We start from the raw sequence: 27,786 nt of genomic DNA on the forward strand, positions 1-27,786 counted from the left end.
AGAAAATCCTAGGAAATTAATAATTCTTGGAATTAAGGGAAATTGACTATTAAAAAATGAATACCATTCACGATCAAAAATACCTAGGAAAAAGCTAATTATCATAAATGTTCTTTCCAAATTAATTGATAGATCATTCCAACTGTATTTTGGGGAATCACTCCCCCTCCCCAGTTCATTTGGAAAAATAAAGAGACAAAATTGGCAAAGAAAATACTGAAGAAACATCAACAAACCAATCTTATTATACATGAAAATACTATAAATATAAAGCAGGATTTCTTTCTCTCTCTCTCTCTCTCTCTCTCCTTTCTTTCTTTTCTGTGGCTGAGCTATGTGGCTTGTGAGATCTTAGCTCCCCGACCAGGGATCGAACCCCGGCCCACGGCCGTGAAAGTGCCGAGTCCTAACCACTAGACTGCCAGGGAAGTCCCTAAAGCAGGATTTCTTACCCTTGGCACTACTGACCTCTTAAACTGGATATTTCTTTGTTGTGCGGGCTGTTAGCAATATTCCTGTCCCCTACTGACTAGAGGCCTCTAGCACCCCCCAACTTGAACAACAAAAAATGCCTCTAGACATTGCTGAATGTTCCTTGGGGGACAAAAATTGCCCTGGTTGAGAATCACTGATTATAAAGTGCCAATCATTAAGACTGGGGCACTAGCATAAGAAGTTAATGGGATGAACCTAGAGATTATCATACTAAGTGAAGTTAGACAGAGAAAGACAAATATATGATATCACTCACATGTGGAATCTAATTTAAAGATACAAACGAACTTATTTACAGAACAGAAACAGATTTACAGAAATCGCAAACAAACTTACGGTTACCAAAAGGGAAATGTTGGGGGGAGGGATAAATTAGAAGCTTGAGATAAACACACACACACTATGACAGATAACCAATAAGGACCTACTGTATAGCATAGGGAACTCTACTCAATATTCTGTGATAACCTATATGAGAAAAGAATCTAAAAAAGAATTAATATATGTATAGGTATAACTGAATCACTTTGCTGTACAGCTGAAACTAATATAACATTGTAAATCAACTGTACTCCAATAAAATTAAAATAAAATAAAAAGAAGTTAATGGGAAACAATACTTTTAAAGAAGGAGGTACCATATATAAATGGGGATGAAGAAGACTTATTCAATAAACGTGGGTCAACATATAAACAATCTGGTGGAGAAACAAATTTGAATATTTCATATGATATCTAAAAGAGACTTCAATTTGATTGAAGAGTTAAATATAATTTTAAAAGTTGAATCATAAAGCTAGGAGAAAATATGACTGAATGTTAAGTTACTAGACTGGAAGAACTTTCTACAGTCAGAAACAATAGAAATCATAATGGGAAAAATGGACAGATTATAGAATTTTAAAAATACTGTATTTCAAAGAATAACAACTAAAAGGCAGACTGGCAAAATATCTAGCTCAAGAAATATCCAGCTAGATATAAATTATCTAGTTAGATTGGCTAGCTAGCTCAAGAAAATATTGTCAAATACATAAAAAAGGTATAAATATGAAGATATTCATTATAACATTATTTAGGAAAGCAAAAAAGCTGGAAACAACATATGCATCAGGTCATAGGGTAACAGTTAAATAAACTGTCATACCAACTTTAAAGAATATCTTGTAGCCATTAGAAACCGTAATTATGAAGACTAATAAAACACAATATATCTAGGATATGGTAAGTGAAAAAAGTGAACAATGTGTACCTGTCACACAATTACAACTATATACAATATGTATATGTACAAAACTGGTTGGTTATAAAGCCTGAACAAAAATGTCAATTGAAAAAATATCAGGACATAACAATGTTACATGCAGTATAACTTAAAGCTATATAGAAAATATATAAATAGAGATGAGGAAAAGGCTAGAAGAAAATACACCACATACTAAAAAGACTAAACACCAGACGTGTAATTGAGGTCATAATTTTTTTAAGTATTTAGAGGAAGAATCATGAGAGCATATATACCAGCAGAGAAAAGAAACCAGTGTGAAAGAGATACTGAAGATATAAAATAACAGGAAATAAGCTGGGACGAAGCTGGGCATGGACTTATATATACTACCAAATACTACCCAGATAGCTAGTGGGAAGCAGCCACATAGCACAGGGAGATCAGCTCGGTGCTCTGTGACCACCTAGAGGGGTGGGATAGGGAGGGTGGGAGGGAGGGAGACCCAAGAGGGAGGGAATATGGGGATATATGTGTATGTAGAGCTGATTCACTCTGTCATAAAGCAGAGACTAACACACCACTGTAAAGCAATTATACTCCAATAAAGACGTTAAATAAATAAAATACAGGAAATAAATGATGGAATAAGATAGAGGAACCTACAGAAAGGGAGAAGATTCATATGGTAGGTTTCAGTCTTAAAAGAAAGAAAAGGCACTACCTTACTCTGGTGCAGAAAGGAAGGAAAAAAGAATAGGTAAAATTTTGATGCGTAGAAGGTGTGGGCCCAAAGGCACATGCACTATGGTTTTTAGCCATGTGAGACTGTTTATAAGCAGCATGATTATCAAGTATGGGTAAATATGGCCAGGCCTCTTGTGTGGAGTGTTTGGTTTACTAAGTCAATAAAAAGATTTCTATGAATATTAAAACAGAAGTAAGCACTATACAATATTGAATGGCTGCACAATATGGAAATAAAAAGTGGAATGTACATATTGGGCTTCATCTTAAAAAACGGCCAGGCCTCTTGTGTGGAGTGTTTGGTTTACTAAAAGTCAATAAAAAGATTTCTATGAATATTAAAACAGAAGTAAGCACTATACAATATTGAATGGCTGCACAATATGGAAATAAAAAGTGGAATGTACATATTGGGCTTCATCTTAAAAAAGTCCTCATAGAGAAAAATTCTAAGGGGATTTAGGTGCTAAATATTTGTTAAGTACTTTCTGCTGGTATATTAGACATGTGTTTACTCAGTCATTTAATGAAATAACTGTTGTTTTATCCAGAAACATGATAAAGATTTAAGAAGAAATGCTCACCAAAGAAAGGCACACATGGTGGATTAATAGACCTGAGTTTTGCCAAATATTTCTTATAGTGATCTTCACTTAGTTCATGAGCTTCTTCTAAAATTTTCTTTTGGCGACTTGGTATTTGCTACAATAAAAAAAATAATGTTTAGGGAATATAAGTTTACAAAGGGAATCACAGGTTTTGCCAAAAAATGCCAGGCTTAGAGTAAAGCCCAAACACAACAGTATCAGTTTGATTCTAAGAATGATAATACTGCTTCAGAGACTATCTTCATAGACCCTAGTACAAACGTAAAGAAAAAGTGTGTGTGTGTGAGAAATCTATCTTATCTTGCCATTCCTCAAACAAGTATGTGAGCGTTTAGTTGTACATTATATTACAAATAAGGTGGTGAAATCTTTTTATTCTTCTAACTTAGGCTAGGCCCTGTGAATACATTTTAATGAGACTGCCTAATTTACAAAGAGCAACCAATTCAATACAAAATTTAGGTAATTCCATCATTTCAGCTGTTACTGAAAAGATAGATGAGGCATGTAAAAATTAAAGGTCATAATTGTTAACATCCTGATTCCTAGGAACAGGGAATGGAAAAAACACCTTTAGATAAGCAAACCTACCTCAAACGTGTGGTCTAGTCTGTATACAGGTGATGAGTTCATAGCACTGACAACCTCAAGGACACCATTGAAGTTGTTCAGCTCTTGAAAGACTTGCAGAATCTCAATTATTCGACTCACCACAGCTACTCTTTCTTCTAAGTTTTCAGTTTCTACAATACATCTGGGAATCAAAGACAAAAAGTGAATTAAAAAATTTGGAGTTTTCCCAACGAAGATATGATTTAAAGAATTTAGCAAACAAAATGGAATGGAGGGCAGCTATAGTGTAACAGTAGAGAATACGTATTCAGAATGGCAGGTAAATAGTAGGTGAATGGAAGAGAAGGCAATGCCTTCGGTCAGGCATGCTGCTTGTCACTGTTTTCCAGACTGATACAGTCAACCGGTCAGTCATTCTTCCTATTATATTTGGTGCATTCTCTCTCAGTATTGGAGTTCTCTGATCAGTCTATCATCTTGTTGAATGTATGCTGGTCTTTAGGATGTGGGTGTGTTCTAGGGAAATTATTCTCAAATTTTAGAATTCTCTGCCTCTTATTCTTCATCTAATTGTAAGATTTTAGTGATTAATGCTTAATTTCTTTCTTTGACATACAGAAATAATTACCTACATTTCTAAGAACAGCTCTTTAGATAAGCACTATAATGTTAAAAAGTGAATGAAAGTATTTTACCACCATTCAGAATAAAAAATTTTTAATTACTTAGAAAGAATAAAAAAGTCAATGAAAACAAAAGCTCTTTACATTTAAATACCAAGAATCCTTGGAAAGTACATATACATCCAACTAAATAGCTAAAAGTAAGCTATGCTCAAAAAAGAATTCCTCAGTGAGCATTTACTCTCTATTTCTAGTATTTGAGAAAAATTTTTATTTACTAATCACTTATCAGTAAAGAAAATATTTTAAACTTGGTTTTCAATAATGTGATAGTAAACAACTCAATCTAAGAAAAAATAAAATACACATATGGAAAAAATAAATCAAGATTAAACATTAACAAAAATGTAAAGTTGTGGATTACACTATTCTCTGGTGAGGCTGATCTAACACTGAAAAAAAAAAAAAACACTGCAAAACTATCAAAATAAATTTGCCTTATCAAATTAAACATGTTTATGCATTAAAGCGTCAGATGTCTACAAATCATATACCAGCTAACTAATTATCTAAACATTTTAAAAGGCATGATACAAGTATAATATGTTTACATTTTTTTTTAACACTCAGTTGATATTAACTAGGTGTACACAATGAGATCACCTGTGGAGCTTTTATAAAAACCAGGTAAGTCTGGGATGATTTATCCGGAAGTGACTTCAATTCTAATGCACATCTATGGCTAAAAAACCACTGTGGCAAATGAACAAGAACCTCTTCCACTGAAAAGGCAGAAACTGGAACCCTTGTACAATGTTAATGGTGAGAATGCAAAATGATGTAGCCACTATGGAAAACAGTATGGAGGCTCCTCAAAAAAAATTAAAAATAGAACTATCATATGATCAGCAATCCTACTTCTAGGTATTTATCCAAAAGTACTGTAATCTCAAAGAGATATTAGCACTCCCATGTTCATTGCAGCACTATTCACAACAGCCAAATGTGGAAACAACCTACATGTCCATCTGCAAATGAAAGGATAAAGAAAATGAGAAATATATGTATCATGGAATATTATTCAGTCAAAAAAGCAGGAAATCTTGCAATATGTGACAACATGGATGAACACTGAGGACATTATGCTAAGTGAAATAAGCCAGTCATAGAAGGACAAATACTGCATGATTCTACATATATGAGGTATCTAAAATAGACTCATAGAAGCAAAGAACAAAATGATGGTTGCCAGGGGCTGGGGGAGGGGGAAATGGGGAGTTGCTAGTCAACATGTATAAATGTTCATGTTGATTAGCACTTATTTACACCAGATAAATAAATTCTAGAGATCTGCTGCACATTATGCCTATAGATAATACTGTATTTGTACACTGAAAAAAATCTTACCACAATTAAAAAAAGCAAAAAGAGAAAGGAAAAGGTCAGGAAATGGCCGCCTTCTCAGTAATCTATTAAAAAATAGGACAGAAATGAAAATGGTCTGTATGTCTTATGAGTCATGTTTCCTCTTTATAGACATAACTTTTAATTATTATGATGGCAAAGCGCTTCTGCAACTGAAGTGTAGTTATTTGACTTGATAAAGAAGAAATCAGGAAGCAACAGTTAGCGGGCAAATTCCAAAGTTTTACTTTTTAGAGGCTAAGAAGTAATAACATAAATAGAAGGAAGTCCTAACTTTCAGATGACTTATTTCTCGTTAGGAATTGCTTTCTGGTCTTTATCCACACTCTAGCTCACATCCCAGTCATTCCTTTATGTCACTGGTCTTGTGTTCTGATAATGCCAATATGATCTGTGGCAACTTCATATCACCCTTATAAAATATGGGTCAAGATCATAAAAAATATGGCCAATACATAAAACTCTAATATGTGGCTCCAATTATAAAATTGTATTGAGATTCTGGACTTTTGACATGACAGTGTAAGAAGTTCTGTTTACTTACTCCTCAGGGAAACTGGTGAAAATTATATATATAATTATATATATAAAGTTCTAGCAGTCTCTGGAAATGGCCCTAAGAGCAAATGGCAAATAAAGAAACATCTACTCGGACTTCTCTGGTGGTGCAGCGGTTAAGAATCCGCCTGCCAATGCAGGGAACATGGGTTCGATCCCTGGTCCGGGAAGATCCCACATGCCGCAGAGCAACTAAGCCCGTGCACCACAGCTACTGAGCCTGTGCTCTAGAGCCCGTGAGCCACAACTACTGAGCCCACGTGCCACAACTAATGAAGCTTGCGTGACTAGAGCCCATGTTCCACAACAAGAGAAGCCACCGCAATGAAGAGTAGCCCCCATTCGCTGCAGCTAGAGAAAGTCTGCGTGCAGCAATGAAGACCCAATGCAGCCAAAAATAAATAAACGAACAAACAAATAATTAATTAAAAAAAAGACAGAGAAACATCTATTCAGGAAAATGTACAACAATTAAGTAAGAGAGGCAAGAGTTTGTAGTATCTGAACCAAGACTTCCTCTACCCTCATTCCTCAGAGAACCTCGCAGGGTTAGTAGGGTGGGGGCAGTTAGCCCAGACAGCCAAGAACACAGGGCTCCCTACCCCTCTGACCTCTAAAATGTCAGGCTTCACTGGGGGAAAACACAGGCAACAGTAAACTGCCTGCAAGACAAACGTGATATGTCAGATTTAACAAAAAAAGATTTCAAAGTAGCCATTCTGAATTTGTTCACAGAACTAAAGGAAAGTATATTTTAAAAGTAAAGGGGGGGTATGATTACAATGTGCACCAATAGGGAGTATCCTAAAAGACACAGGAATTATAAAAGAAACCAAATGGAAACTCTGGATTTGAAAAGTACAATAGTTAAAATAAAAATTTTACTAGAGGGGCTCAATAGTCCATTTGAACTGACAGAAGAAAAAAATAGTTAAACTTGAAGACAGAGGTATTGTTTAAAAAATGAAGGCAAAATAAAGACCTTCCCATATAAACAAAAACTAAGAGAATTTGTTGCTAGCAGACCCACCATACAAGAAATTGTACCGCAAGTTCTTCAAGCTGAAAGCAAGTGACCCCAGATGGTAATATGAATCCACACAAAGACACTGGTAAAGGTAATTATATGATTATAAAAAACACTATAAATGCCTATTTTTTTCCTTATTGCTTTTCTTAACTGATTTAAAAAGCAATTGTATAAAATAATGTGTATGTAATGTATTGTTGGGCCTATAACATAGAGAAATGTAATGTATGTGAAATACATTGCCAATAACTACACAAAGAGTGGGTGAGAGCAAAGCTGTAACAGGCTAAGAAAATAATGGCAAATGGTAGTAAAGCAATAATTATAACAACGTATTGTTAGATTTACATCGTTAATTATATGTAATATATATTACAATACCACAAAAGGGAGGGAGTGAATAGAGCCACAGAGGAGTAACATTTCTACATATCACTAGAATTCTGGTATAAATCTGAAGCTAATTCTGTTATGATGTATGTGGCAAACCTAAAAACAATCATTAATAAAGTAACTTAAAATGCTGCATTAGAAAATTATTCACTCAGTGCAAAAAAAAGGAGGAACAGAGGAACAACAAAAAAACATGAGACAAATAGAATTGCAGTGAAATTTATAACATAACTGCTATGAAATGTAAGAAGATCAGTAATACTTACTTCTCAAACCACAGAGTGAGATTAGTGGTATGCCGGATCATTTTCAGAAGATTAGGAGAATTAATTTCTTTGTCTTCCTTTGTCCACACACTTCCAACTAACTCTGATGGCTGTACAGCTCTAAAATCATCAAGACATAATTCTATGTGATACTTTTCCCTCTAGTATACTGTTTTATTAAGTAAATGAGATAAAAGGTTTATGAAAATAAGAACAAAAACATTATAATTTTGCATCATTTTCTATAGATTTAAAAAAACTTTGTATGCATGTACCTGTGTACTTTTTTTTTTTTTACTGCTTTATAGTAGCATTTTGCTTTGGGCAAGGTTGGGATTTCTTCATAGTATCTTTCCCAGCACTTATAAATATTATCTAACAAATTAGGGTGAGAAAGTAGTTTGGGATAATACTTTTAAATAAATGATAATGTTATAATAATCAGTCCAATGAGGGTATAGTAATCACTGCATTCATAAATCTTTTTTTTTCCCCCTCCTAAAGGAGGGGGAAAAAAACCCTCCTGGGAAGGGTACTGGGAAAGAAATAAAATACATTCTAACACTGATTTTGGGAACAGTGATGATTTTTGGTGGGAGATCTATAAATTTAGTTCCTTTTTTCATTTAGTTTTTACAAAATTAAATAGTTTGAAATCTAAATAGTCCAAATTTAAAACTAGAAACAGACATGTTTTTGAGATAGTAATTATATCAATGTAGGAAAACTATAAAAGGCTAAATGGCAATGACTTAAGTTCTCAATGACAATGGCAGTAGCTAACTCATTGAGCCCTTACTCTGTGCTGGGCAATGTGCTACATGCTGTAAATATATGGACTATTTTAAACCTTGCACAACAGCTCCAGGAGTAGGTACCATCATTAGCCTCATTTTACTCTTGAGGAAACTAAGCAGCAGAGGGATAAAAGTTACACCAGAAGGTTAAAGTTGCCCAAGGATACCAAGCCAACAATTGGTAAAGCCAGGATCTGAACTTAACTTTACCAAATAGGGGTGACTGCAGAAAGAGAGAGGCTGTAAATCCAGATAGAGCAAAGAGGATGAGGGAGTGAAAGAGGAGCCTTCCATACATCAGGCCTTATTACAAGACACTTCATGTACTATCTCATTTATGTCTTATAACAATCCTACATGGCAGGAATCAGCATTTCATTTTAAAAGTTAACTCATTTGAAAGGATTTTTCAGCTTGAATATCAAATTACATACCGATATAGATCTGATTCAAGTAAAGTGAGTTGTCGAGCAATTTCTATTGGGTGTAAGGTGAGCAGGTCAAAAGTCTCTATGTGCCCAGGTCTGCTTATATGCCACTCAACTGTAGGGGGTGAACTCTGAAATGTAATATTATGACCTGGTCCATTGTCTCTTGCAATTTTTTTCCTTTGGATTATTTTAGTGATGGATTCAACCCACTTTTTCATTGCTTTACCTGAAATAACATTACATAAAAATAACGTTTAAACATTTTAGTCAATAATTTATTTTTAAAAAATAGTTTAAAATCGTATAAGTGATACCTGAATATATCTTTGCTATAAAAAGTTCAAATGATCAAAATTAAAAAATGAAGTTCCCTTTTACCGTTTCCCTATCCCAATCTCAGTTTTCTTCAAGTGGGTAACCACTGTTAATAGTTTGGTATATATTCTTTCATATCCTTTTTAAATAAGAGAAAGTAATTTATTTGTAGAAACTTTTCACCTCTATTGTTCTAAACTTCAGTTCAAAATATTATTTTATAATCCTCTCCAAAAAAGATATATCTTGCACAAATAAGATTTATAATGATAGAACATACAACATTAGCTGTTAATCTAACAAACTTTGCATTTTATAAACCAAACAGTGCAGAGGCCTTCATTTTGTGTGAGCTTTTGATGCGGCTCCGTTCTGTACTATGCATGAAAGTACTATTATTTAACCCTTTATTTTTTGATTCTCATTTAAAGTGCATGATGGAAATAGAAACAAGTTTGTCTAGGACATCCTTAGACCTATACAATCAAAGTATCTTTAAAACTAGAAGGGGAACTGGAGATTATCAAGCCTAGCTCCTCATGTTACTGAAAAGGAAACTGAAGTCTAAAGAATCAAAATGATTTTGCCAGAGTCATTTATCTAATGAGTGGCAGTGTTTGGAAGAGAACTCTTGTTCCTCGGCTCTCAGGTTCAGTATACTCTACTGCCTCTCTGATATGTTATGCACTATTCACCTAATTGTGTCCCAGTCAACCTCCATCGTGGTGTTATAATGGCACAACAGTTCCTAGTTGTCCTTTGGGACACATATTTTCAGATGTGTTAAGACAGCATAAACTGAGACTTTTTCTATCCAATTCCAAAATATCAGTAAGTTGATTTACTAAATGAAAATTCATTGGATCAACAGGATGATTATTAAACAATTTGTAGGTCAAAACTGGCAAAAATTTTTAACTTTTCCAGTTGGTTATGCTGGCATTATCACAAATACCTCTTAACTACACTGAGCAGTAGTGATGTCAGTTGATAGTCACCATATTGGTACTTTTATTACACATAAAACTAAGGCACTTAAAAAAAAAATACCTCTTACTGTTCCAATAAATTCCTCCATTCGCTGCAAAAGATCTGCATCTCTTTCAAAATCGTAGAAGTGGTGCTCTACCCAGTGCCGACATACATTTAATACTCTATGGCATTAACACAGAAGAAGAATCGAATTACATGGGAACTCGGACATAAACATTTATCACAATGAGTGGTATAAATGAAAACAGAGTAACTCTTACCAAATTAAATACAGCTGACCCTTGAATAACAGGGTTTGAACTGCACGGCTCCACTTATACTTGGATTTTTTTTTTTCCCACTAAATCTATACCACAGTACTACACCCTAGGCAGGTGGTTCAATCTGTGGATGCAGAACCACAGATTCAGAGGGCTGACTGTGGATTTTCTACTGTGCCAAGGGTCAGTGTCCTCAACCCCCACGTTGTTCAAGGGTCAATTTTAATCTTATAAGTGGCTTACCACTTTCAAAATTCTATGTTAATTAAGACTTATACAGTAATTTCTGATAATTCCTCTTTACTTCATTCATTTTACATGTTACTTCCTCCTTGCTTGGGAAACATCCTTATTTAACTCTGAAACAAAAATTCAACAAAAGCTTATTTACTTCAGTTATTTATTCAATGCTTACCGCAGTTGTACAGGCTGTATATATTCTTTTCTAAACCTTTTTAGTTCTGCACTCAAGGGCTGATCTCCATTCTCTATAGCTATGCGATCAGCTTCTGTTGGCTCAGGCTCTGGAATTTCAAACCTAACATAAAACAGAACAAACTAATGAAAAGATCAATGATATCAAATTATGCAAACAGAAAACTACAAATCTTTTCACTAGTCAGCACAATCAAGAGAGCACTGGAAAAAATACTAAGGATATACACATCAGTGAAAACAAGTGAGGATTCTATAATGTAAAGACTAATAATTTAATTTTTAAGAAGAAATTAATACTTGCCAATATAAATAAAACCAACTAGAAACATAATAAAGAACACATGCAAAGTCTAAAAATAAGTGTGATTATAAAGTTAAGGGAATGATATTCATTTTTGGCTTGTGTAATTACTCTGAATCAGCCAACATAAAACTTTTTAAGGGTAAGTTCTGAAAAGCTGACTGCTCTTTGGGTACATGAAACACTTTTCTTGATGACAGTACTTGTTCACTCTATCTTCCTCAACATGTGGTGTATTTGAAAAATTCTGTTTAGAACATTTAAATCATTAAAATTTGAATTTCCAGAGCCTAAATTCTACATTTTTATAGTCTTTAACGTGATTAATTCTGTAAATTTGAAATTTCACATACTGAGTTTCCATGTAAAAAAGTCTGCCTATATTTGTATTTAAATAATCAAAGCTAACATATTATAAAATAAATGGTCATCCAAGAGATTTTCTTCTTAAAGTATTCATGAACGACAACTTAAAGCTCATTCAATATATTTCCATATCTTAGCTCAATCTCATTAAAAAAAAGAACAAAGAATTTAAACATTTTAAATTGACAGACCTTTCTATTATAAGACTCAGTAGTTCTTGAGGTTTACAAAAGGATCTATATGTTGTAAGAAATGTCCGAACAAAATTGGGATCTATGAAGAAAAAGGAAAAATATCTTATTAAAATCTTTTATTCAGAATGATTAAAACTATTATTTACATTTTCAAGAGAGATTAAATAGTCAATTTTAAAAGTCCCAAAATGTTTTGACCACACAGAATGCTTTGGACTTTGAAATCAACTGCTAACTTTAGTTTCTTCCTAAATTAGTGGCAAAATCATTGATACTAAAATTTTACATCAACTTATTTCTTGACCTCTGCACACTCTGACTAGCTGATATTAAACTCATTATTGGCCACAGGAATACAAAGGGAAGAAAGGCAGAGCATAAAAGCAAGCTTCCATGTGCTACATGGATCTCAGAACATCACCAGTTGGTTTATCTCCCTTGTAAACAGAAAGGCCACAGCAATAACCCATTACTTTTCCTGCTCTTCAGACTAGTTTATCTGGATTAGTTATCTGGATTTCTTTAAATCATGTTAATAGAGCATACAACTGGAAATTGGATCTCATAATGTTGTAGATTAATTTAAATAGTTTCTAAATTGTTTTATGTGCTAAAAGTCTTAATTAAAACTGCTAAAAGATGCTTATAAATACCTATAAGTTATTAAAACTATTAAATGTGTAAGAATATGTTGACTTGGCTCTATTCACAACTTTTAATTACTTTCATTGCAAGTAGACGCAATGAGAGTTCAATCACAAGAGCGGGGGAGTCTTCAACTCCTTCCATGAAAGGATTTGCTTTTCATTCATACTTCATGAAGTAAAGCAGGAAGCTGACTGAGTGTGATCACCTCTCCAGGCCTGCCTACTTGAGTCTCTCCTTGACAATATTCTCCCAGAGTTGTGGAGAAAGGCTGCTGTCATCAGCACAAGAGACCTGGGCTATCATCTGCATAAAGGGAGTTGGGGGTGGCGGGAGACATCTTCCCATAATGGGGAATAAAAAAAACACTCACCACTCACTGTAACTCAAATTTCATCAAGGTCCACATTTAGTTGTAAGAGTCTTTAAAAAGGAGGAGGGGAGAATTCATTAACTTGAGTGTTTTTATTGGGAGTATCCTTTTCCTGCTTCATATCACTAAGGAATGGTAAGCTATAATTTAATGATAAATTTATTGAGAGTAGCAACTACCTTTATTTTTGTTAGGCTACACACTATGGATTCTTTATAAGAAATACAATGTCTGTTATTAGCATAGGATTTAGCCAGAATCAAATTCATTTGCATGGAAAATCTCTATTTAGTCTGATTCTGTCTGATTAAGAATCACCCTAAATTGAGCCTTAAAATAAAATAACTATGTTAACTTCCCCCCCCGGCCAAAATCAAATTCATGGATTTATCATAAAATAGAAATCTATTTCCAGTCTATTGGTATATGTGGTCATCAAGATAATGAATTGATTTAAATATCAGACAACCTTGAATTTAAGATTATAATAAATTTTTAAGTTAAAGAAAAATTTACATAATAAGAATATATTGGTTTTAAATGGCCCTCTTCTCCTTTAGCTTCATACCTTCTGAGGCTAGAGTGGGTTACTGATAAAAGTGATTTAAATAGATACAATCCTTTAGTAATTTCCTCTTTGTTGGTATTTTATTGTTTGTCTTCAGTTACAGAGTTCCTCAAACGTTAAAGACTAATGTCTCAACCAGAAGAAAAGATTTTAAAACAGAAGGCTGTACAAGATTTTAAAACAGAGATTTATATCGGTTTCATCACAATCCTCCCTTTCAAGAATCTTCTTCCTGTTCTGCAAATCTATATGTAAAGGTGAGGCTACTCAAAACATCATGTACTTAGGAAGCAAAAGCAGTGGCCACTGTAGAGATGCTGAGCTGTCACTGTTGGAGAGGCCAGACCCTTAGTACAGAGTGCTCCAAATATCCCTGAGCTGTGTTCCAAAATTAAGGGTAACCTCTCCCTTTTTTAAAAGAAAAGTTTATTTTAGTCTAAAAGCCTAAAATCAATATCCAGATCCACTTCTCAAATGCCACCTAAGTCAGGCTAAAAAGTTGTGGGATATCAAAGATACTTTTAAGTTGAAAAACAATAAAAGCAAGTTCTAAGTGAATTAAAGTATGTTTTAAGAAAACTGGCTATTTTTAAAGGCAAACTATTTTAAAACAGCCTTTTCATCTTATACCAAAACTTCTGGCCATTTCAGTGCTTTACTAACTGATGACAATGCTGGGAAAGTCATGATGTGCCTCAGTGCCACATCAGTCAAAAGGGATCACATCAATTCCTGATGTCCTGAGCATTCACATAATTCATTCCATATGATTTCTGTGAAGTGAGCAGGGCGGCTGCTGTCTTTCCCTTTCTACACATGACAGAAGTAACTAAGAGTTATCCAAAGTCACACAATAGAGTGAAAGAGATGGAACCAGAATCTAGATCGTGTGATTTCTGATTTACTGCTTTTTTCTGCCATATCATCTGACCTCCCTGGATTAAAGGATCTGTTAAGGTTTCCAAAGCTGTGAGAGCTAAATATAAAGAATGAATCCATGAGTTACATAATCACTGTAGAAATTCACATAAATGATTAATTCAGAATGAAGCTGTAAACTGCTAATCTTGGTTAAAGGCACTAAAGTCATTGAGAAATTAGCAGTCTAATTGTGATTCTGTAATTCTTGTTAAGCCTTCTTCCAGATTTTAGGAAGTAGCAGCTGTACCTTCCTGTACACTATTCAGAAGAGGAGTTTCTGAAGCTGGCGGTGCAATAAACACTCCCACAATCATCACTGTTGTATTAACTTCTAAAGTGACTCAAGTTTAAGTTGTTTTTAGCTTGATTAGAAATTAGAGCAGTCTTGCCAACAGAAAAAACCAGCAGAAGCTAAAAATAAACCAAGAAAAATTGGCAAGAGTTTAAGTACTTTCAAAAAACATCTTAAAGGCTGCATATATTCCCAGGCTTGTATTAATTTAGGCTCTGTTTCTAGTTTCTAAAGCAGTGGGAAATTGCTAATGAATGAAAAACTTATACTAAGAGAGGACATAACATCTATATTTGAAATTTTGCACAAAATTCCATATTCCAGAAGCTATTTTTATTTCTATTGATTTCTCCATTTCAGTGACAGTGACACATATGTCACACTAATCACTGGAAACCTTTATCTTATTGATGATACAAAGGACTAAAATACTTAGATATTTTAAAAGCATCCGTCAATAAGGACAGGTTATATAATTTTATAGGAAAACAAAGTACCTACTTACATTTATCAGACAATGATAATAGCTAAGTTTTACACTGCCTCTGTTATCCACCTGTATTATAAAGTGATGTTTCAGAGACAGATGGAAGGCAAATGCGTTAAAAATATAAAAGCCAGGCTGATTTGGTTTTAAAACATAAGCACAAATATTTGTGGAGAAATTGAAAATCAACTATTTCGATATTCTCCTCTTTCTGTTTATCGCTAGTGGATGTAATTCCACAAACCTCTTTCTCAAACACAACCCCTAATGGATTTCAATACGAGAAATGGCAAAAACATCCTCTGTGGTTTTTCTTCTTCACCATTTTAGGTAACACTCTTTTCTACTCTCAAAGCCCTGGACTCAGATGTCCACCATGTTCACTAGCTGCTCCGCCTCCGTCTACCCAACCTCTCTGTGTGTACAAGTACCTGCCAACTCTACCATCAAGTCCCCGGTCTCGGCCCAGGCTATTTCAAATATGAGCCGTGTTTTCTATTTTCTGCTGGCCTTCTAGCTGCCTGTCTCCCTCATTCTAAAGCTATTTTCTTTGATAATATTTTATTGTACAATTCTTCAAAATCTTAGGAAATCAGAGTATATTTACATTAATGTTCAGAATACAGCATACTAGATTCGAGGTGATAAATTTAATCCTTTTTTAACACATTTTTATTGGCAAGGTCAATAAATTTATGAAATATTTGTTACATAGAGAGTTATTTATGTAAATACCCCTCCCCCAACCACCATAGTGAAACACCGTTAATCAGGATGTCTGTTCATGTGATAATTCTCCCTTTAACACAGCCATTTAAAACGCTACAAGAAACAATAAGCTCCTCAACAAGGATTTATAAACAATCACTCTTGAATTCCTTAAAAAAGGAAACAGACGCTATGCTGACGCACACACACTTAAAAAAAAAAAAATCAGAGAGTTTAAAAATAGAACAGCACTGCCCTATAGATCAAAAATTTGTTCAAAAGATTTTTTTAAAAGTTAAAACACCCGAACTGAGCTTATACAGGACACAAACTCCAAAGAAATCTAACGCAGTTTTTTGCAAATTTTCTATATGAGGGCATAAAATAGCGGTAAATACTTTAAAGAAAAATATCAACTGGCTTAAATTTTTTCAATACCGTTTTCTTTAAAAGAGAAATTCACCATGCATGGGAAACACCTTTTCCCCACAATTCAGTATGAAAAGCTTTTATTTCCATGTAATGTCAGTTCTGAAAGACCCCTACCACAAAGTCATCTCATTTCTCTAAGAGAGACTATCAAAACCAGACATACCATATTTCTTCACCCATGTTGTTTTAAAGTCTCAATAATTAATTTGTACTAAATTATTTCCTATAACTCTGTAACAGAAGTGAAATTCCTACTTTCATCTTCTGCTTTTTATGTATATTGCTTTGTGCTTTCTTACTGTAGGTAAAAGTCTCTTCACATCCTTACCAGATGCAGAATGATCCACTTGACTAGACAATTTCCCCCCACACCATTTCAGATGAATTCTGAAGTTCTGATGTAGTTAACTAACTATTGTATGTCTAGAAACACTGGACCTGAGGCACTATAAATTAGATCCCACATAAAACCCTGTTGCAATTCTTTTGAGCAACAGTTAAGCACCTTCTAATTCACCTACATTTACAGAGCAAACACCACCAATAGACTGACTGGATTTTGTTAAAAACTAAAATTATAATGACCAACATCTAAATATAAACTAAAATCTATGCATTAAAATAGAAGTTATCTATAGTCAGAATTTATTACCTATTTCAGTAAGAAAAATAACAGTACTCTGACTATATCTTCATAGTAGACCTGTGTTTGCCCAGAAGTGAACAAACTGTTTATATTACTGGCAATTCAAACTAAGCAAGTAATTCTCTTTATTTTTACTATTCAATATACATAATAAAAATTATATTCTAAAAATGAAAAAATTCATGAGTCAGTGTAACATGGTTATCAAGTATACTCTATTTCAAGAGTCAAGAAACCTAATTTCTAGTCCTCTTTCTGCAATTAACTGGTATGATTTCTGGCAAATCACAAACTTCAGGGGCCTTGGGTTTTGGTCTATAAAGTGAAGGATTGATCATCTAAGATCTATAGCTCTGTTTCATAAATTACTGTTAAAACACTTGAGTGATCAAGCTGGTTGAAGCCACAATGAAGTCTGAATTAAGTAAGGTTAAACAAGTTTTCTGTTTTTTTTTTTTTTTTTTTTTGCGGTACGCGGGCCTCTCACTGTTGTGGCCTCTCCCGCTGCGGAGCACAGGCTCCGGACGCGCAGGCTCAGCAGCCATGGCTCACGGGCCCAGCCGCTCCGCGGCATGTGGGATCTTCCCCGACCGGGGCACGAACCCGTGTCCCCTACATCGGCAGGCGGACTCTCAACCACTGCGCCACCAGGGAAGCCCAAGTTTTCTGTTTTTTATGATAATGTCTGAAAGTAGTGCTTATTAGTTATTGGATTTTTCTCATTTATTACAGCCAATGTCTTTTATTATAATTCTATACAATATAATAAAAATATGCAAGTTAAATTTTAGTTTTTGTTTCAGTGTAAGCCACAACTTGCACTGTATGTTCTCTGGTAAAATACCTATCAACCAACTGAACCAAAATTAAATAGAGCAGACCAACAGTTCTTTAAACAAATAGCTGATCTATTATCATTGTAGTGAGGACCAAGAGTCCATCTGAGCTGGAAAAGACCTTAAAAACTAGCTGCTTTCGTGTTTTACAAGTTCATACATGGTCTATTAAAAATACATTCTATATTGCCAGTAATACATTCAGTCACAGACCTTACAGAAGTCAAATAAGCTACTAATTAATACTTATTAATTATTAGCCGTACCGTGTGTACGGTAAATCACAATTCATGAAAGCTGCTTACGGGTTTTAGTTACACTAGTAATATATTTATGACATAAATTAAAATATTCAATTAAGCTTCAAAATAAGATAGGAAAGAAAAATGTCAAAAAACTTAGCTACAACACTTCTGAACCCAAGAGTGGCTTTTTATTCCTCAAGAAATTAATGAAAGGAATTTTTAAAAAAACTTTATAACATTTTAAAAAAGTAAAAAATCTTGTCAGTTTAAATTTGAAAACACCTAACTTTGCAAAGTTCTATAAATTGTTTTATATTAACTAGAATTAAACCATTTAAGTTATTCTATTCAAAAGCTAAAAATTAATGTAAATGAGAGCAACTATCAAAAGTAACTAATAAAACACCATAGCAAAAGTACTGTGTCTACAGACTTAGCTAGCATTGTGTACGTTAAGGAGAAAAGACTGCCAAGACTAAAGAAAAACTATCAAGCTATGCTTGTTCTAGTTTTGCTTGTTTTGAAGTTTCCTCATTCAAAAAATAAAAGGCACCGTCCCCTGAAAAAAAAATATTTAATTGTAGTTCTATAACTGCTTATTAATAATCATAAGTCAGTTCTGTGAAATAAAGCAAGCAGTAAAGAAAATTTTTATCATTAACAATAGGAGCTTTAAAGAAACAATTATATTAAAAATTTTGAAACTTGAAAATATTTTCCAAATCAAATAAATACCACTGACTTGTGATAGTAAACACTAGTAAGTCTTCTTTAGCACCTGCCACTTGTATTGCTCTACAGAAAGAAAAAAAAAAACAACTTCTGCCTCACATAGATAAGAATCTAACGATTAATTCTACTCTAAATAGTCTAAGAACCCAAAACTAAGGTACTTAAAACGATGAATAGTTTAGAATGTTTATGATAAAAAGTTCTGTGAATCTTCCAAGACACAAAAGTCAGAATAATGTGGCAAGAAGAATAACCTGAACCTTTATAACCTTAAAAATTCCTGCAGAAGTAGCAAAGAAATAACAATTTTGCAACTACCAATTTCAGGTAATGAATAAAAACATTTTTTTAAGCTGTATTCTAGATCTTAAAGAAGCTGATGGTCATCAACTAAATAAATAGGTCATATTAATTACGAAAAATTGTACCTCTCAAAATAAGTTTCATATGTAAAAAAAGATGACAGAATAATCTATTTTTCATGTAGAATCCTTGGCAGCTTATTTAAATTTTCTGTGCTTTGATTTGTTTTTTATTTTGGGGTCAGTAAAATGAATATACTGACTACAGTATATTTTTCTAGGTGAAAAATCAATAGTAAAATTGGAATCCCAAAGTCTTCTTTCATTATATTCAACATGTTTCAGTTACTGCCTGCTACTACTAAATGGTATACACTTAAAGGGCCCAAACTGCTTTTAAAATTAGCCTATGGAAAACACTATTATTTCACTATGGAAAAGACTAGCAAAAGAACTACCAGATTCAACTGGTGCCAGAATAGTTTCCAGAGAAAACTGAGAACCCATTTGAAGGACTTTCAAAACTGGAGAAATGTCCCCAGAAACACACATATCCTAGAGATAGAAATATATTTAAGCAAAAAGTTTGGAGATGGAAGTTAACTTACACATTCAACTATTTAAGAATAGCACATAAGAGTTGTGGTTTGATTTTATGTCTTTGTAATAAAAGCATTCTTTGAAAATAAGTTTATATTTATAAAGAGCTTTCACATATTTCATTTATTCTTTCCAACAATATTCTAAGACAGCTGCTGTGATGTTGATTTTTGAGATGAAAACTAAGGTTCTAAAACCTTAAGGAACTGTGATAGAGTGAAGGTGTGAATCTAACAGTGAGTGCTCTTTCCACAGTATTTTACAATCGTCAAACTTCCTACTATGTAGGGAAGTTGAAGAACACTGGATTATCATGTTACTTTATTAGAAGAAATAAAATTACTTAAAAAAAATCGATCATTATATTTGTTCCTTACTCTCAAACACGATATTTGATGCAGCCCATTTAAAGACAAACATGTCTCAACCCCCTAGGAATCCTCCAAACACCTATGTTTGTCTCTAAAAATTGCGCTGCTAAGCTGAAACTGTTCTCTAAATAACATCAGTTGTAAAAAGCAAAAAATACTGAAAACTTCAATGACTCCCAGGATTGCTAAATTTAATAAATTTTAGGAATGGAAATTAAGAAAAAGCAATGCTGTATATATAATGTACTACCAGCACAATTTTGGTAATGGATATCAATTAGAATTTTTACTGATTTTATAATCTCAGTAATGAAAAAGAAAGAAAAAAAAAGAGGTAAAGGAGTAAAAAGATTTTTAGACCCTAATGATGATTGATTTATCACTACTTTTAGTCTTGTTTCTGCCACTGTCTAACTGGGTAAATTTAGCCCAGTAACTTTATTTATAACTCTGGTTGCAAAGTTAAAAGTAACATATGTAAATGTGGTAGAAAGATTATAAAATTTCAGAGAAATATAAAGTGACGGTATTTTTAGTCAAAGGAAAATCAACTCTGATAATGCGGAGGTCTTTTGCTGTCAGTTTGCTTTCTATTTTAGGCATAATGACCTGTGCAGCAAAGAAAAATCAGCTTGAAGCAGGAGAATAAAAGTGACAGGCAAGTTCATACTTCTTACCTGCGTACATATGGTATGTGAGCCTCTCTATAAGTTTAATAACAGTTCCTGCTTTGATAATTGGAATTCCAGCTTTGGGCTGCACGTTTTCTTCAAATATGATATTTTCTTCAGAGTCAGGCTCTGCAAATCTATAAACATCAGCACTAGGGAGCCTCATCTGCTCCTCCTTTTCTTCCTGTAGCATTGTCACATCAAGCATCCTTTCCAGTGTACTCCGGTACTGTAAAGATATCAATGCTGCCATCCAATTGTTTTTCTCTTCAGCTGACTTGGCAGAAAATATGACGCTATTTTCATCTTTTAAAATTATCTCAAAAGCATGCTTGTACTCATTGGTGTCATCTTTGTCATTAATTTGTACCTTTCTCATAAAAAACTTTTCTTTAAGACGATACTCTGCATTGCTAGCACCAGGAAGTCTTGGCTGCCCATGATTTGATTTACAGCAAATCATTAAGCCATCAAAGAGAAATATGTGTCTCTCGTGTTTGGCTCCTACACGTGTAAGAGTTCCTTCCATTATAAACTCATTGCAACACTGTCCAATGTCTTTTCCCTCCCAACCATCAATATTCTTCTGAATCTCGTTCATTTTCTTGATTGCTAGTTGTTTCCCCTTCATTTGCTGACTATAAAACCGACATGCAGATTCACTAGGATAAAGGAAAAAACATGGTTAGTACAAAGATGACAGGAAATCTACAATTCATGTAAATAAATGACAGTGCAAAAGTGTATTTTAAAAAGTTGCACTGAGAAGGTTTTCACTATTTCTCCAAATATATTAGTGTTACAAAATTGCACAGTTTTGGAAACTAAAGCAACACAGTGGAGACATTTTTTTAGTGCTCTAAAAAGAACAACTGACTATTGACAAAATTCTACCCTATAAATTTAGCTACAGAATGATTATTTCTACCATGGCTATGAAATATTTAGAATGACAAGTATTAAAAAGTAGCCCAATATAGTGAAAAAAAAGATTAAAAAATTTATCTAGAAATGCCTAAGTAGATAATACCTAAAGTTAAAAACCACGTATATATTATAATTAGGAAACTGGAAGCATATTATCTGAATTAATGCCTTGAGTTACATAATCCCTAAAATAAAAGACACTACTAATTTTACTTTGACAGAACAATGATGTTGACATAAATCTACCCAATACATTTTGCTCTATCTCTCCTTTAGCTTACCAGTTGACTCTCAGGAGGTCTTGTCTGGGAGTATGCAAGGAAAATGCACAAATATGAAAGGTTTTTCAAACAATAACAAATTCTCTTGGCTTTGATGTCACTTCCTCTGAAAGACCAAGCTTGTCACTAAAAGTATTTTCTTCATTGTTTACTTGAGGAGGGAACTGGGATCCCTGAATTTATACCACAATATTCAGGGTGAAAAGGAGGATTATAAAAAAAGTGAAAATATTCACCTCAGTCTTCGTTTTGCAAGACTTTTAGAGCATATTTTTTCCATACCACTCTGAACATTAAGCAAAGCTGTTATTGCTTGTTTCAAACATTCCTTGTCTTCTTGATCTTCACTCTTTTCTTCTAACTGCTGCAAAGTAAAAAGTGACAAATCTGAATTAGCAGAACTGTTCAAAAATAATAATCCCATTTTTATTTAAGGATAAAGATAACATTGATTAACCCTTTCTACCACAATAAATAAAAATTTTAAACCTGTCATAAAATATATTTTATTTATTTATTTGGCTGTGCCAGGCGTGCATGCGGGATCTTAGTCCCCCGACCAGGGATCAAACCCGGGCCCCCTGCATTGGGAGTGTGGAGACTTAACCACTGGACCGCCAGGGAAGCCCCTATTATTCTTTTTAGAAGTCTTTTTCTTCCTTTGTATTACTATCCATATCAACATGCAACCAAGTTTTCTACATTAAAAAAAAACAAAAAATGTAGAAACAGTGTTAACAGATATCACACGTTCTGACAGGCAGTAATGTGCAGCTTCTCAGATAAATATTACTGAAAGGAAATGAGGGACATAAATTATCTTTTTACTATCATAGGTCTTGGCACCACAGTAGACACACAGATGAGATTTTTTTTGAAGTGTGTAATTTGGTCTTAGATTTCTGATTCCCACATTATAAGGTTGTAAGCAATGGTATGCCGAGGAAGATAAATATACAGAGAAGGATGCAATATAGTGGAGAGGAAGTTGAAGACACAAAACCTAAGATCAAAATTTGACTCTACTTTCTGTGTGACCTTGGGGCAAATTACTTGACTTATGAGCCCCCCTTTTCCTATCTGTCAAATGAGCCTTATAAAACGCCTGCTTTGCCTATTTTATGGGATTGTTATTAAAAATGAAAGCACTTTTTGCCTATTTTGTGGGGTTGTTACTAAAAATGAAAGGACTTTGTAAATGGTAACATACAATATAGGTGCAAGTTGCTTTCCTTTGTAGTTCTACTACAGAATTAACATTGGTATCATGAAGAACTTTGTCAGTATTCACATGTTAAGATTTTGAGTAAAACTAGGAATATACATGTTAGTGAAACTCAAGCACATTTTCAATTAGTGGCTAAAGATGCCACATGTGCCAGACAGAAAGTCTGTACTTAATAAGAATTGAGTCATCAATAACTACTTATCATCAATGCAACTAGGTGGCGGTAATTCAAGCAAGCAGTTAACTGAGGTATGAGTGACAGTAAGTGACAATAATTCAGTAACCTTATAAATCTCTTTGTGGCCACCAAAAAGGAAAAGTTAAGAAATGACGTTTATTAATAGAGCTTTCATGCAACATTTAAGAACACTTACTTTCGGTCATAAAGGAAAAAGACTTGAGAAATAAAACCATAAAAAATAGTAATTTACAAAGGTTTACTTTTCAAAGAGCTTCATTATTCATTAGTGCTTCAAGAACTTTGTTCTTGGAGAGGTATCTCTTAAAGATTAACGATAAATTCCTTTTTTGCTTCAACTGATACAGGTTATACACACATACACACACACGCACACACATACACACACACACGTGTGTGTACTGATGACCTATGAAAAGTAAACATATTCTTACTCAATGCTCCAGACAATTTTTATAAAAATAATTTGCTTAAAATATCTTAATGCTCAAATATTCCAGAAGTAATAAATATATTGTAATATCTATTTAACAATCAGGTTTTATTATTCAGATTTCTTATATCCATTATTTAAAACTCACTGAGGCATAATCTGTACTCTTTAGAAAAATATTCAGTCTCATTTGTATTAAATAAAACAAAAATCTATTCACATAATTTCCAACAAAAAAGGGTTGGGGGAGGGAGACAGTTGCTAAAGGATAAGAGACTTAAAAATAGCTACCTTACAAAAAATATGCAAATACCTTTTACTCATAGTATTTCTCTTCACCATGGCCAGCCAGATTAAAGAAAGCCAATGGCCAAGTGTTCATAAAGAAAGATACTAGGTTTTTAGTTAACGGATGTTAATGGTAGGCTGAAGGCTGGACTCTGGGTAATCTCTAAAAGTATCTTCCATCTCTATGATTCTAAACTATTTACCTCTCATATGGCAGAATTTTTGGAGACAAATAAAATATTACATAAACTTTATCAAGTTTAGGCTTCAAAGGCAGCAGACAATCTAACACTGAAAGCAATATTCAGTAAGAAAGTGCAAAATTCTAGATGGTTTAATAAAAGTACCACTAAAGAGTAAACTACTTCACTGAGTTTTTTCAGAATTTAATCACTCAATATTTAAGTCAATATGATACAAAGCAAAAAAAAAAAAGCGTTGACACTAACAACAGAATATTATTGAGTCCTTTACATTCTATCCTTTGATATTTTTAATATTATTAATTCAGGCAAACATACCTAAAGTCATACAAAACACAATTCTAACACATAAAAAGAACTCTGAAAGTAACAAATCCATTTAGACATGCATTTGATTTTCTATTCTAAAGATGTTTCAAGTTTCTGGGTCATTTATCTATCATTAACTATAGCATTTCACATACAGAATATACTGGTATCTCAAAAATATTTTTAATATATTTTAAAAGCACAAACCCCAAAGTCTGTTTTAAAAACCATAAAACTTTACTGATGAAATAATTTTTAAATGTAATATTTACCTTCACAGCATTAGTCAAGCATCTAAAACAAATTTCAATGTAATAAATGACCTTCCTTATAAGCATTCTTTGCTTCTTTTACTTAACATAGCTGATTTAAACAGGGCATTGGTGCAGAATAATTCAAGCTAACCACCATCAAAGGGGTGGCTTATTGTTGCTACAGAAACAAAGCAATCGCAATTAGTATGTAAATGAGACTCCACAAAGCAGCATCCTCTTGTTACCAAAGTGATATTCAATACCATGCTTTTCATGGGTGCCTATTTAATAACACTATGTAACAGCAACAATTTAATTTTACAAATGCTGTTTACTAAATAGTTTAAAAAATTATCAAGTCCTGATATTACATTGCCGTATATGAGAATGTATTTAAACTTACCCAGAGCATCATATTCTAAAGCACAATGGTAAATCATACGATCTATAGAGATGATAAAATTCACATTTTCAAAAGAAAGGAGCCACTTTTACCAGTAATTTTTTGTTTTTTTGGGGGAGGGTCCTTTCGAAATAAGTAGAAGGGGCAGTAGTCAATATGGTATATCGCATGCCCAAAGGAAACCCTGAGAGATAAATAGTATTAAATTTAAGAAGCTTTAAACTGGAAAAAGATAGGAGACAAATAAAACTCAAGATTGGTTTACACATAAAAAAATAAAGTGTTGTACCTGATGCAATTTATATAAGTTCAACTAATTCACAAACATATAATGGCTCCTCTCTTTAAAAACAAACTTGAATCCATATGTTTTTATTTCTAGAAATTAGTTTTCTCCAACAAGAAATACTATAGAATAAAGGAACTGCTATACTTGATGATGGAGGCAGGCAGGACCAGAACCCAGGATTCCCAACTCTCAGTCCTTTTCAATATACTACCCAAAGAACTGAAATGACTTGAAATGCTTGTTTAGAAAATATTCACCAAATAAAACCTATTCCATTCAAATAGATAAATTGCAATGCACAAGGATGACAAAATATATAATCAAGAAACATAGTATAACTAAATTGCTGTGCTGAACACCTGAAAGTTACACAATATTGTAAATCAACTGACTTCAATAAAAAAAATTTTTTTAAAGAAATATACACTATAATTGTCTAAGATTTGGAACATAAAAATAAAGATTTATCTTTATCTTAAATATTGTGTACATGAGTTCATCACAAAATGTGAGAACACAAGCAAAGATAGGAATCATGAAGTAAATTTCATAACTAGTTCCTTCCTTTCCCCCAAATGTTATTTTTTGAGTTAAAGTGATTTCATATATGCAGATAATTCTCCTAAAATGTATAAAATTTCAGCCAGTATGTGATGTTAATGATATTAACAGAATTCGATCTTCTTTTACTTAACCCTTATTTTCCCCCCAAGACAAGCAAGGAGATGACCATTACCAAGGTGGTATATAATACATGAAATAAATAGTATAACACTATAAATAATCCATAATTGTAACTTAAATGAAACAATATCTTTATTAAATTAGCCAATGGTTGAAAATATAAAAGTGAAATCTTAAAATATAAATTATAACCTGACTTACAGTTCACTATTAGGAAATAAAAGCAAAATTCTCTAAGTTTTTGAGGAAAGTCACAAGTTTTATTGAGATACTTAAATGGTCTTTTGTACACTTTTAGAAACTATTTAGAATATTAATAGTAGCTGAATGAAACTCAAAAGGGCAGATCTACAGGGGAAGCCAGTGAAGTTCCAATCAGAATTAATTTAACAAACATTTAATTAACCATCCATTATTTCTAAGTAATGAAAATATGACAGTGAGCAAGCCAAATCTGGTCACTGCTGTTAGAGCTTAGAGTGTAAAAGAGAAGATGAATGACAAAGTGCTATAATGGGGAAAATACAGGGCACTCTGGAAATACACAGCAAGGGTCCCTGACTTAATAAAGGGAGAGATGATAGCAAGGAAGGCTTCCAGAAGGAAATGACTATAAGGTTCGAAGGATAAGAATGGTTTAGCTATGGGGAAACAGAGGTACAAAAAATGTATTAGGAAGAAGAAACAGCATGTGTAATCAAAGAGTTATTCAGGACCAAGGCTGAGAGAACCGGGCGGAAGAGTAGCTGGTGGCTGGGAAGGATGGGGGTGGGGAGAGGTGAGGAGTTAAGATGTTGGAGAAGTCAACAGGGACCAAGTCAGGGCTGCAAGCCTTATTAGGAACTTGAACATCAACCTGGGTCAATGCGGAGCCATTAAGGGTGTTAAGCTAATGACTAATGAGATCAAATTTGCATTTTAGAAAAATGGCTTTGGTTTCGTTACCCAGGAAACAGCAAATGTGGGGGGTGAGGATGGGAAAGGCAAGACTGAAGGGAGATGAGATGATCATGGCCCTCATAGAGTACTGAGAGGAAATGAACAGAAGATGAATCCCAAAGAAGATCCTTTTCACGAATGAAAAGGACTTACTTGGTGACGAAGTGGACGTGATGTGGAGAATGACAGAGAAGAGTTGAGGACTTCCAGGTTTCTATTCTGAGTAACCAGATGGATAGTAGGACCACTTCACTGAGTGAATGAGTGCAGAAAGAATAGTTTTGCTGGGAAAGATAAGGAGTTTTCAAGAAAGTGAACTTGGTTTGTTTACACAATAAAGAAGCAGAGTAGTTCAAAAGATAGTTGGACAATAAACAGTCTACATTTCCCCATTTCCTTTTTCATACCCCTCTCTTCATTGAATCTCTTTAATCCTATTGAGACCAGCAAAATTCCTGATTTTCTTCATGCTGCTAAAAGTA

The 27,786-nt window shown here is 33.6% G+C and overlaps 1 protein-coding gene across 3 annotated transcripts in view; it reads right to left on the bottom strand.

The window, feature by feature from the left end:
- Nucleotides 1-27,786, bottom strand: part of SOS1 (SOS Ras/Rac guanine nucleotide exchange factor 1) — a 153,567-nt gene that overhangs the window by 20,538 nt on the left and 105,243 nt on the right. For all 3 annotated transcript variants that reach the window (XM_024753490.1, XM_024753489.1, XM_024753488.1), the window contains 9 exons: nucleotides 22,312-22,439; nucleotides 20,874-21,529; nucleotides 12,036-12,117; nucleotides 11,155-11,277; nucleotides 10,537-10,640; nucleotides 9,175-9,397; nucleotides 7,944-8,063; nucleotides 3,667-3,829; nucleotides 3,052-3,169 (listed from right to left, as the gene is read on the bottom strand). In XM_024753490.1, coding sequence (XP_024609258.1) covers nucleotides 3,052-3,169; nucleotides 3,667-3,829; nucleotides 7,944-8,063; nucleotides 9,175-9,397; nucleotides 10,537-10,640; nucleotides 11,155-11,277; nucleotides 12,036-12,117; nucleotides 20,874-21,529; nucleotides 22,312-22,439 — 1,717 coding nt within the window. The remainder of the gene's footprint in view (nucleotides 1-3,051; nucleotides 3,170-3,666; nucleotides 3,830-7,943; nucleotides 8,064-9,174; nucleotides 9,398-10,536; nucleotides 10,641-11,154; nucleotides 11,278-12,035; nucleotides 12,118-20,873; nucleotides 21,530-22,311; nucleotides 22,440-27,786) is intronic.

Source organism: Neophocaena asiaeorientalis, unplaced genomic scaffold, assembly GCF_003031525.2.
Source record: "Neophocaena asiaeorientalis asiaeorientalis breed wild unplaced genomic scaffold, Neophocaena_asiaeorientalis_V1.1 scaffold171, whole genome shotgun sequence".
Taxonomy (NCBI): domain Eukaryota; kingdom Metazoa; phylum Chordata; class Mammalia; order Artiodactyla; family Phocoenidae; genus Neophocaena; species Neophocaena asiaeorientalis.